Consider the following 13236-nt stretch of genomic DNA (forward strand, 5'->3'; position numbering starts at 1 on the left):
ATCGGCGAGATAATGCTCTGTGAGTGTGAAAGGCTCTGCGACCCGATGTGGCCGCGATTCTCCGCTCTGCGACGGCTTTCCGACCGTTTTCAGATATCTAAATTGTTAGATATTCATCTCTGTCTGGGACAGGACAACAGACAATATCATACACTATGAACTTGCGAGGAGATGCACGCTACAGCCAATGAGAGCACATTACAGCCACCTTGGCTATAGGGGAGCGTCGCTGGACCTGACCACAACAAACAGTCCCTACCGCAATATTACCGTCCAGTCCTCTAATAAGTTAACATTATAAAACAAAATGAGAAAGTGAGCGAGCCCTGGTGGGCTGTTTATTTTAGAGGAATTGTACAGAGAGAGAGAGAGAGAGACAGAGAGCGAGAGCGAGCGCTCTCTCTCTGTGTGTGTGTGTGTGTGTGTGTGTGTGTGTGTGTGTGTGTCGTTGTCTGTGTTGCCAGATTTTGCGAGAGAAATAAGCAACCAGGTTTGTGAAAACAAGCCCAACAAAAGCGACTATGAGCACTTTAAGCCTATATACAAATACATTGGATACTTGAAAATAGACGGGGGGGTGGAATATTTACAAAATCCACACAGATCTTGAATGGGTCTATGGCACAACATGTTTTCAGAAGGGGGAGGTCTGCGCCTCTGTGGACAATTAATTATTATTATTAATTTGGGGGTCCTTGCCATGAAAATGTTTGAGAACAACTGGTTCAAACAACATTAGGAAACAAGGCCAAAAAAACAACTACACTTTCAAGCAACTTTACAGAAAAACAATCCCAAAGTCGCTTATAATAAGCAGACATGGCACTGACCGCTTCTGCGCTCTTGACGAGCGAGCGAGAGAGAGAGCGAGAGAGGGCCCGGGGGGAGAGGGAGAGGGAGAGAGGCATATCACGGGATACGTCGATTAAAATGAATTGGAATAAACACAAATGTATGTATTGGGTCTGACTCTGGAGATAGCATCCTAGTGAACTATCCTACAGTGTGTCAGCCCTTGTCGGGGATCAATCGTGTTGTGAAGACCACAACGATATTATGACAGCCGATTTCAAGAAATAAACTCCTGCAGTGTGTTATGCTTAACGATCAGATGACCCCCCGACCACTTTGAGGTCCTGCAGTGTGTACGAGCCCTAAAGGAAACACTAATAGCAGGAACTCTTAGGTGCTACAGATCAGCATTCAATAGCTGTTTGGAGGAGTCAGTTGTTGGAGGAGAGGACTATTTTATGAATCATTTGTATAAGTTAAGAGTTATCTTAAATTAATAACATTACATATTTCAAAACACCTCGACGGGATTCAATCAAATCATTTAATGAATTAACACAAAACATAGAAAGATAGAAATATATACATTTAAAAAAAAAGGAATAACGGCTTTATACAAATATATGAAGATGAATATTTGTTTCAGAATGTGATATCAGCATGCCATCTACTTTTAGACATGTCTCAGTTTTTTTAGCCCTTTTTAAAATGACTGTTATTACATACTTGAGAGTATTGGCCATTACATAGTCTTATTACACGGCATGGTTGATGCTTGATTCTGATTGGTCAATCACTGATTTCAGCAGTCTAATAATGACCACTGAACTCAATAACAGAGAGGACCCTACTGAGCATGTGCAGGAGAAGTCTCATCCCTCTAGCTTTTTTTCTGATTAGAATTATTGATTGTTATATTTGCTCCCTGTTACGTTTGACCCCAGTCTTCCCAGTGTAAGCACTGACACCATCCTAACCTGACTCCGCCAGATGGGGCGGTATTGTGTTCATGAGTTCATGAGTTCACAATACAGTCTCCATCTGGGAACGCTCAGAGTTTGGAGTTTACACCGACCCGCGCCCAGTCGATCCAATCAGCGGCAGCTACGGGCGGGATCTTGGCAAGACCGGGTGTGACGCCATCGAGAAGCGCCTATTGCATTGTAGCTCTTTCACTATTCATCATGGCCGCTACCACGAACAACAATACTACAAGTTGCGCAGCTACAATACGTCATGTAGACACGTCAATATGATTGGTTGGAGTCGCCCAGACACTGATAGACAGACGGTCCCATCCAATCACCTGCCATGTAGCTTGAAAAAAGGGACCATATCACAATAAAAACACCATACAAAACATAACAATAACAGAAAAAGAAATACAATAAAAAGACTTCCACCATGTTCAGTTACGAACATACAGACAAGTGCGCCAATGGTTCCACAGTCTAGAGGAGAACCTGACAGAACTACGTAACGGGTTAATTATGACAGCAATATGACAGTTAATTATGAAGACGAGTACTATATGGACTAAAGATGACCAAGTCATCCGCATACATAAGATGATTAATTAGCGAATTGCCAACCCTACACCCTGTATCACATGCGTTTAAAATCAAAGATAAATCATCAATATAAGCATTACAGAGAAAAGGAGACAAAATCCCCCCCTGGCGTACCCCATTGTTCACACGAAACGGAGCAGAGGTTGACCTCCCCCATTTTACTCGCATCGTCTGGTGAGCATACCAGAAGACCAGGATTCTGACTAGAAAACTAGGGACCCCTCTTTGCGACAATGTAAAAAATAATGTCTCATGATTAATGCGGTCAAACGCTTGTGACGCATCAATAAAACACATAAACATTGTAGAATTTTGCCTATTATATGTATCTAAAATGTCTTTAAGTACAAAAATACACATATCAGTGCCATGCTTACGTTTGAAGCCAAATTGGTTGTCAATAAACTTGATGTGTTTCTCAAGTCTACTCCGAATAATTGTCTCCATAATTTTGGACAACACGCTGGCTAGGGCTATAGGCCTATAATGGTCTGAGCTGTTTAGCTTACCCACTTTGTCTTTAATGACCAGCACTAACACAACAGAGAGCATATAATCAGGTAAAAACCTGTGAACAAAGAAACCTGTAAAACACATCGCAATTACAGGACACAGTTTCTTACTGGCAAATTTGAGATGTTCAGCTGTTATATTGTCCAGCCCACAGGCCTTATTATCACCAAGCTTCAGAATAGCTTCATGGACCTCACCAGGAGTGACAATCACATCATCATTGAAATCTACCTGATCCCCTATAGATTATTTGTCAGTTTTACTTGACTTGTTACACTGATGTTGACAAAATTGTTGCGATTTTCAGATTCAGAACCCTTGAATTGTGTCAAATAGTCGGGTTTCCCACTTTGACACCAAAATGTCTCTGCCTTTTCCAAACGCCAAACCTGCCAAGGACGTTATTGACGTCTCTTCGGGGTTTTTTTGTGTTTCCACTAGATGGCGCTCTAAGCTAACACATGAGTGACCACTTCATCCCCAGATACACACAGAAGCAGGGGATCACGCGATCCCAATATTTACTACTCCATCCACTTTTTTGGGAAATCAACTGTATCTCTTTTTTTGCCTTGCATTTTGACGAGACATGCTATATTCAACAGTCTGTAAACAAGAGAAGGGGGGGGGGGTCACGTGCGTTTTCTTTCTCTCACGGCAGCACAGTGATCCCCTCCGTGCTTAGCAACCGTCCTGGGATCGATAATACGTGGATATAAATATTCTGTGACCAGTTGAAAAGGTAAAAAAAACGTGCATTTTTGGCGAGACATGCTATATTCCGCGTTTTCTTTCTCTCACGGCAGCACAGTGATCTCCTCCGTGCTTAGCAACCGATATAAATATTCTGTGACCAGTTGAAAAGGTAAGAAAACAAAAATCGCTGGCAGTGGGCAAACGCGGTGGGCAAATGTGAATGAGTTAAAAGTCGGGCCAAGACCCCTTGGACCTGTTGCTGTCACGGGATGCACAGGATTCTGGGAAAAAGACAAAAACATTTTTTAGAAACAAATAACAATTGTTATTACATTGTGTGTGTGTGTGTGTGTGTGTGTGTGTGTGTGTGTGTGTGTGTGTGTGTGTGTGTGTGTGTGTGTGTGTGTGTGTGTGTGTGTGTGTGTGTGTGTGTGTATGTGTATGTGAGACACGAGTATGTGCATGCCTACGTGCACGTGCTACCTTGTGCTAATATCTGCGCCAGTCAAGCAAAGATATACACAATTTTCAACAAAAAAAACATTTTATTTATATTTACCGTTTATATTTTTTATATTTATATTTCATTCACATGCAAGTATGCATGCAGTTAGGACAAGGTATCACAGAGGGTTACAGATAAAGAACTCTAAAGATGCATCTATCTACACATCCAGGATTCTCTGTGTAGGCCTATCTGTTGTCTGTGTGCGCTTTAAGCACAAATATGGATTTTTTTTCCGAGACCCGACTAGTTCCGAGATTCTTTTTTCAAATGACGGACCCCGACCCGGATGGACCCGTGAAACTGGTTCCGAGATCCGAGTGGACCCGACATTATTTTTCAAAAGACGGGGCGAGATCCGATTTGTTCCAAGATATTACAGACTATTTTTATGGACCCGACATACCTATATTTGTATGCCAATATGTTGTTTATTTCAAATTTCACTTCAAACTGTGCCTTTTAACCAGTTAAACCCTGTTCTATACTTTCAGGGAATTAAAAAACAAATCTACGAGCTCACAAGGTGTTGCATCATCGTCTATTTTTGATTGAAAGATTTTGAAAAGTCTTGATTTTTTTTTAACAAATTGAAGACTGTTGAAACATTCTGCATATAATGACATGCCCTAACTAGGGACACCAAGGGTTAATAATATGTTTCAAAAGGTACTGAATTATTTGCAATTTATGAGACAATGTTTTTGTGAGTGTGTGCGTGCGTGTGTGTGTGTGTGTGTGTGTGTGTGAGACAGTGATGGCAGCCTCCCTCACAACGTATTTTGCAGAAGTTGCAAAACAAGTGAGTGCTGCACACTGTCTATGAATACTGTATGAGCATGAGCATGCCTAGTCACTCACGACATGTTCTGACAAACTTTATACGCAGCGCCTGTCCTCAAAAAGCATACATAAATACATACCTAGAAACACACACACACACACACACACACACACACACACACACACACACACACACACACACACACACACACACACACACACACACACACACACACACACACACACACAGTTTTGTGTGTTTAGTAATGCACAAGGGAGATTTATGCCAAAAAGAAGATGTCACCAACTACACATATGGTTGCTGTCAAGCAGAAACCTTGTATCTCCATATTTCAGCTTTGTACGTATTTTTTTAAAGTAAATACTTATACTGCATGTTGGCTTGTCATACAATAAGGGTTCCCAAACTTTTCAGGCCGCGAGACCCCCCTTGACTCGATTCCACAGATACATATTGTGAAAATAGCCGATCTACAAGCGGGCGTTGTGAGCTTGTAGATCGTCTATTTTCACAATTTATACCTATTTCTTACATAATATTTGTCAATTTGGCCAATTTGGTATTAAAAAAGGTCTTAAAAGTCATTCCATTGTCACTTTATAAATATGCAGATACCCTGTATACACTTATACTGTATGTTGGTTTGTTTACTGTTGAGTGAGAAAACAATGTTACACATTAAGCTAATCATCCGGGCAAAATAATTTGGGCAAATTCTTTACTTAAGTAAAAGTACCAATACTGCAATGTAGAAATACTTTGTTACAAGTAAAAGTTCAAAAGTTCATTTACTTGAGTAAAAGTACAAGAGTATTGGCATCAAAATGTACTTGAAGTATCAAAAGTACTAAAATGTTTGATATTAGCCTAGGCATAAAATAGGGCCAAAGTGGTTATAATGTGTGTTTAATAATATAATAATTTATATCTGAAAAGTAACTGAAGTTTTCAAATAATTGTAGTGGAGTAAAAGTACAATATTTGCCTCTGAGATGTGGTGGAGTAGAAGTAAAAGTATTGGAAATTGGAAAGACTCAAGTAAAGTAAAAATACCAAAAACATACTTAAGTACAGTACTTGAGGAGATGTACTTAGTTACTTTACACCACTGATAATATCAAGACACTTACAAGTTCAAATAAAAATGAAACCCTAGATCCCTAGACTTATTGACCTGTCCTATGTTATGCATGGGCCTTTAGGTTCACACTCAAAAACAGCATATTTTAGGTCAGCTGTCTGTGCTCTTATTTTAAATTCCACAGACCACAAGTCACTTACTTGCCTATAACTTGACAAAGCGCTCTTATTTTGAAGATAACCGACCGGAGGTAAAGGGTTTACTTTCGCCTGACTTAAGACACATGCTAAGCTTTGCTGACAACAAACGTCAGTACTGCACTGTTGTTTGAAATCTGACGCTTTTCATACGGACGGTTTATATTCTTGTATTTTCACAAGTTGTGCGGAGAAACAATATCGCGGGTGGGATGCAGCCGTGCTCATGTCATGCACATAGCCGCCCATAGAGTTATATAGTCGCGGACGGACAGATTTTGTCCAAACATTACACAAATCGGTACACATTATCTCTACAGTCATGTGATCTAGACGGATTTGTCAGATTTTTCATATTCCATCCCAGGGGCGTAGCCACGGGTGGGCATAGGTAGGCCTGGGCCCACCCATTTGTTTTTTCTACCCACCCAAAACATAAAAAAAAAAAAAAAAAAACCCGGCAAAAAAAACGCAAATTTTCACGTGCACGGTCTGGGCCCACATGCGTGCCCACCCGCTTCTGCCGAGACCCAGCCTACGCTAGCGTTCTGGCTACGCCACTGTTCCATCCCGATTTATAATGTTTATAATAGTGTTTAGTGTTTATAGTGTGAACTTAGGACTTTTTATTCAGAAAATGTTGACATCTGACCCTGCGTTTTAACAGCGGGCAACTCCGGGCGATGCCGGGCGATATCGCCCCAAAAGATAAAGAAAATCCATCTTTCATCGCCCCCCCGCCCACTTCGCCCGATCGCCGGCTCTCATAGACTTTCATTATATTTTTGGGCGACGTCGCCCAGAGTTGCCCGCTGTTAAAACGCACCGTCACTGTGTTGGTGTTTTGATTTTAAGCTGTGCTGTTTTATTTGAACTATTTTGTGTGTTCTCTTGTTGTTAGGACAACTACATGTTACTATTTTTGTGTGTGTTCATTAAGGTTGTTTGTGTCATGATGACGTCGTCCTCGTCCATCCATGAACTGCAGATGTAAACGAAAAATTTGGGGCATGTAAATGAAAAATTTGCCTTTCGGCCTGGCGGAGACAATTAGCTCTTGGTGCGATATATGAAGGTTCAAGTTTTTTTCTCCTTTTTTGTTTCCAGGTGCATAAGAGTGAAACTTATTTTTGTTTTGCTTCCTTTAGAAAATGCAGCAGCATATCTGATAATAATTATTATTATAGTAATAATAATAATAATAATAATAATAATAATAATAATAATAATAATAATATATGTATTGCGCATTTTTCCTCTGCCATATAAACAGTCAAACAAACAAACAAATGAATAAATAAATAATCTCCAAATAATAAGAATTGAATGGTTTACTTACCGTCAGAATCTCCTTTGCCTAGAACACAGAATGTAAGTTAGCTGGCTAATTATCAAATCGTAAAAAATAAAGCCAATTAAGGGGAAGCAATGGTTAGACATAAATTGAACTATTTAGTGAAGTAATGCCAGTTACACTATGGCTTGACTCAGAAGGCCTTGCATTCTGTGGAGGAATGCGGACAGGACTTCAGTAGACATGAAAGGACCTAAGGCCAATATGGTAATTAGTGACGGTAGACTGATATCCGGACAATTTAGAAGTAGGTACTCCACCACTTCGAACTGCTCGGGCCCGGATATCATCTGGCCTGCTATGGGATGTCTACATCAATATTATGATCTCAAAGACAGGATTGGGCGAATACAAGTCTAATACAGTACAATTGTACTTAACACATCGGGTGCCAGCATTTTATATTAACAGATTACGTTCGGTGCCGAAATCTCACCGTTGAGCTGCGCAGCGCTGTTTAAACTGTAGACTCCACGACGTGCATTCCATGAGAAAAAAAAGCATGTCTCCATTTTAGCCGATGGTGCTGGCTAACGCCTGGAACAATAACATCGCTCACGCGAGTAACAATGGCAGAGCGATCGCGCACACAAAATGAGTCGTTTTCCCCAGCGTAAAAAGTTTCGGAGTTATAGGGGTTTTAGAGAAGGAAATAGAGCACAAGCGGATGTGCGCCATGTTTTTTGACACGATGATGCATCTGGCCCATCCTTGTCAGATTCACCGTGGGTGATCCCAAAGCTGCTCCAGCCCCTCCCGTATGGGAAAAAAACAAAAAAACACGGTTCGGACCGTGATCGGCACCAGAGCGCTACTATGTGAAAACACGGTCCAGACCGTGATCGGCACCCGATGTGTTACGACAGTACATGGGAGAACAGCTCTTTTGACAAAAATGAGATCCTAGGCCTATTTATTATTATGTTGGCTGTGTGGTTTGACATGTTTATCTTATTTGTTAAAAATAAATGTTAATACTAGACTAAGTATTTAATTTAGAATGTACTGTACCTGAATCGGATGAAGTTGATTCTGTTTAAAAAAAAGGGAAATAAATTTAGTTTGTTCAGTATTCATGTAAAGTTGGCCGATGGCTAAGGCTACAAAAAGATAGACTGAGCCTGAGAATGCAATTTTTGCGGTATTTCATTTTTCCCAACAAACAGTCCTGTGCCGTGTATATTACAGTGCAGGCCTCGAAAAACTATACTACTGGACAAAAACAAAAATAAGGTTTCCACAAATGAAAATAGGAACTTGAAACAAAACTTGGGCAAAAGGAAAAAGAAACAACCCTTTAATAATATAGCTCTCTCAGCTCTCTCCCAGGGCTGTTACCTGTGTGCCTGCCCTAGCGTAACTGACTCTCTATACCTGCAGTGTCCCTTTAAGTGCCATTTAAGGTTGACGCAGGTCCCTTCAGTCCGCACTGAACACAGTCAGTCTGAGAAGACTGTAAAGTGCTGTTCTTTTTCCAACGTAACTTTTTCACATTACTCAATATTCGCTTATAATGTTCAAAGAACCTTTTTTTTAAATTACGGATATGGTTGTTTGTGTTATGATGACGTCGTCCTCGTCCATCCATGGACTGCAGATGTAAATTAGCCCTTGGTGCGATATAGGAAGGTTCAAGTTTTTTCCTCCATTTTTGTTTCCAGGTGCATAAGAATGAAACTTATTTTTGTTTGGCTTCCTTTAGAAAATGCAGCAGCATATCTGATAATAATTATCATTATAATTTTAATAATAATATATGTATCGCTCATTGTTCCTCTGCTATATATAACAGTCAAACAAACAAACAAACAAACACATGAATAAATAAATAATCTCTAAATAATAAGAATTGAACGGTTTACTTACCATCAGAATCCGTAGGAGACTCATTGTCTCCTTTGCCTAGAACACAGAATGTAAGTTAGCTGGCTAATTATCAAATTGTAAAAAATAAAGCACTATTTAGTGAATTAATGCCTGTTACACTATGGCCTTGGCCCCTGGCATTCTGTGGATGAATGCAGACAGGACTTCAGTAAACATGAAATGACCTAAGGCCAATATGGTAATTAGTATTAAATATCGAGAGGGTCATTTTTTAATTACCCTCTTGATATTTGCTTATGTTTTGATGAGTATCTCGCTCATATATTGTGTGTGGGGAAAGCAGGACCAGATGTAGTAGGCTAGTAGTAATTACATTACATTACATTACAGTCATTTAGCAGACGCTTTTATCCAAAGCGACTTACAATAAGTGCATTCAACATAGGTAGGGAACGAAAACTACATCACCAGAAGTCTTAAGTGCTTAAGTGCTAGCTGTTACCAAGTGAGTTTGCACTGATAGCAGCTTGAATCGGGTACCGCTCATAATTCCGACATCCCACTACTCCGACTATGTGGCTTCCGCGTGCGGTTAGGGTTAGGTATAGGGTTATACGACATGGTTTCCCGACATGTAACCCTTGAATCTTTCCATGAAAAAAAAATATATATTTTTTTTTTCTAGCTGCTATCTTAATTATCTTATGTTTTTCAGTGTATGGTGTTTATTCTGCTTGGAGAAAATAAAAAATGAAGGCCATAAGTTAGAGTACAGTACACACACACTAGATACAGTCTACACGGAACATGTTACAACCCAGACCCTAGTGGATGAATAGCTATATAGCCTCTAGATTCTGAAAAATCAATATACGTTTTGAGGGAAACTATAAATACCCCAGACGTAATAACCGTAACCGTACTGTCCAGTTTGCATGAGCCTTTATAGGGAGTGGATCCTCACAGGACAATGAGGGAAATTAGGAACCAATTAACACATTTACACATTCCCCATAACCTATGAATAATCAAAACAATCACATTTTATGTCACTGGTGAGCCAGTAGGACCCAACAGCAGTGACAACACACGTACATCTGTGTGGGGAAGAATTTATTGGCATAATGACTAAATTGGGTAGAAAAAGGGGTTAAAAATAAATGAATCCGGTTGCTTTGTTGGACCTACCTTGACCTACCCTTCCAATGTCAGGAATTGTTTTATCAATATTTAGCTATACACATCTACTTAACTAATAAGATATTACTAGGTTCACAGTTGTGCGTAAATAAATACATTGTTTTCTTTTCAAATAAATCTTTTAAATGATAACTTCAATAGTAATTATATGGACATGGTTATTTAGACATGGTTATTTCAGAGCATATATTTGTGTGTGTGTTTGTATATATATATGTTACAGGGAAATTGGAAAACCAGTGAAATTGAAAAAGGAGCATACCTTTCCAATTTCCCAACGAATGCCAATCTCCCTGCGACAGACATAGATATATAGATAGATAGATGGATAGATGGATAGATGGATAGATGGATAGATGGATAGATGGATGGATGGATGGATGGATGGATGGATGGATGGATGGATGGATGGATGGATGGATGGATGGATGGATGGATGGATGGATGGATAGATAGATAGATAGATAGATAGATAGATAGGAAATATATGATATTTTTACCATCTTATCTTAGAAAGACAACAACTGAACTCACCAATGGCATGCTGGGCATCTTCATCTGGGTTCGTCGCTGAAGGAAAATATGATTTGTTAAAATTTTAATCAATTCAGGTTAATTGGCAAGTTATAAGGATGTATAAGAGGGAGAGGCCGGAGAGCTGAGGGAGAAGAGGGAAAATTCGCATTATAGCTGCTACAGTACGATGCTGCTTGCTTATTTTCTGGAGCTATGAACTTTCTGTAATAAAACTCTTGAACGATGTAACCTTCACGTCTGGACGTACGTTCTTATACCACCCCACCTGAAGTTTGATGATGATGAACAGGACCTCGTAAATCAACATCTACACGTCTTTCTGTCCTATAAAAACATCATCATTGAAGGTGGAAAATAATGTGTCTTCCATATAACTGCCCCCCCCCCTCAGTGGCCACTTTGGACACAAATAACATGGCAGCCAAATACCCAAGAGTCTCTGCAAGCATGTCCGGCAAGGACGTGCTGTGATTGGCCAGTCTTCGCTTTGACTGTCAGTTCTGCATTGGTGCCTTGGGACATGCCAGGATGAAACTCATTGTCTATACCAGGGGTCTTCAACCTTTTCAGGCCAAGGACCCCCTAGCTGAGAGAGAGATAAAGCAGGGACCCACTACTCTACATTGTATAAAATTGTGTTTCAGATGAGATACGTTTTTTGAGCGGTGTAGCCGCTCCTATAAGTGGGTTTGGGACCGTCGTGAAAAGACCGTCGTGAATATTTGTCTTTCGCTCTACTGTGATTGGCTGACTCTATTCACACCCTTTGCTCAGTACTGTGATTGGCTAGCGAGACGCATGATGAAATCAATAACCTATAAATAGCACCATGCACTTCAAATTTCTTTTTTTTTTTAAAAGTGAGCTTCCATCACTGTGATGACCTTAAATAACACCGCTGACTTCACACTGGGTATGATTTTTTTATTACTTAGTCTGCTCTTTTTTCCCTCTACACCTATAGCCTCTTTGCCAAAAAATAGCAGATCTAGCAGCTCACAACGCCTCGCAGCGCGAGGCGTTGTGAGCTGCTAGATCTGTTATTTTTGGCTAAAGTTCTCCTCAGAAAAGGGATGCTATAGGGTTCAAGTGGTTAAGGTAAAAAAAAAGAAATATCACACAAAGATTTGGCGGACCCCCTGTAGTAGCTCTGAGGACCCCCTAGGGGTCCCGGACCCCCTGTTGAAGACCCCTGGTCTATACATATTAATACAGTTACTTGTACTTAAGTATTTTTAAAAGCATGTACTCTTGAATTTAAAGTACTTTTTTACTCTTACTTGAGTAACATTTTGACTGAGCTACTTTTACTTTTAGTGGATTCAATTTGTAAGAGGAGTATTTGTACACTTACTCAAGTACTTAGGTCGAGTACTTTGTCCACCTCTGAGATTCATCCATCGATTAGCACGGTCGAGATCTGAAGAAAAATAAATGAGCATAATTTAAAAACAAATCTTTGTATTTTTCCATTTTTATTAGCCTTTCTTTGCTATGAAGTCAATAGCATTCAATAAGGTCTCAAAGCAGCATTATGTCGTTTGGGGTATCAGTGGCCACTTTGGACACAAATAACATGGCAGCCAAATACCCAAGAGTCTCGGGGTAAGTCTCTGGGTTCTAGCAGGAACCCCCTGAGTCTATACATAGTAATACAGTCAAGCCCCTAGCAGGGACCCCCTGAGTCTATGATCTTTTTACCATCTTATCTTAGAAAGACAACAACTCACCATTGTCATTCTGGGTACCATCAAATGTTTCGATAGGGTTAAGGCGCATAACTTCTGATGGCGCTGAAGGAAAAATATGAATTAAGTTTTAATCAATTCAGGCTGTTTGGCAAGTTATACAGGTTGTTGTTGTTGAAGTCAAGTTTCAAGTCAGGTCTCAAGTTTCAAGTTGGTCTCAAGTCAGGTCTCAAGTTGGTCTCAAGTCAGGTCTCAAGTTTCAAGTCTCAAGTCAGGTCTCAGGTTTCAAGTCTCAAGTCAGGTCTCAAGTTTCAAGTCTCAAGTCAGGTCTCAAGTTGGTCTCAAGTCAGGTCTCAAGTTTCAAGTCTCAAGTCAGGTCTCAAGTTGGTTTCAAGTCAGGTCTCAAGTTTCAAGTTGAAGTCAAGTTCAAGTTATACACAATATACAGGTTGTTGTTGTTGAAGGATACA

General features: G+C 40.0%; 1 protein-coding gene across 1 annotated transcript in view; it reads right to left on the bottom strand.

The window, feature by feature from the left end:
- Positions 1-555: 555 nt before the first annotated feature.
- Positions 556-13236, bottom strand: part of LOC311048946 (class I histocompatibility antigen, F10 alpha chain-like) — a 21147-nt gene continuing 8466 nt past the window's right edge. The window contains exons 6-12 of the mRNA XM_084062318.1: positions 12809-12871; positions 12433-12498; positions 11076-11111; positions 9381-9416; positions 8526-8546; positions 7500-7517; positions 556-3853 (exon numbers count right to left, since the gene is read on the bottom strand). Coding sequence (XP_083918444.1) covers positions 3798-3853; positions 7500-7517; positions 8526-8546; positions 9381-9416; positions 11076-11111; positions 12433-12498; positions 12809-12871 — 296 coding nt within the window. The 3' untranslated portion in view covers positions 556-3797. The remainder of the gene's footprint in view (positions 3854-7499; positions 7518-8525; positions 8547-9380; positions 9417-11075; positions 11112-12432; positions 12499-12808; positions 12872-13236) is intronic.

The sequence above is a fragment of the Gymnoscopelus microlampas genome (genome assembly GCF_963454915.1).
Source record: "Gymnoscopelus microlampas genome assembly, chromosome: 7".
Classification (NCBI taxonomy): domain Eukaryota; kingdom Metazoa; phylum Chordata; class Actinopteri; order Myctophiformes; family Myctophidae; genus Gymnoscopelus; species Gymnoscopelus microlampas.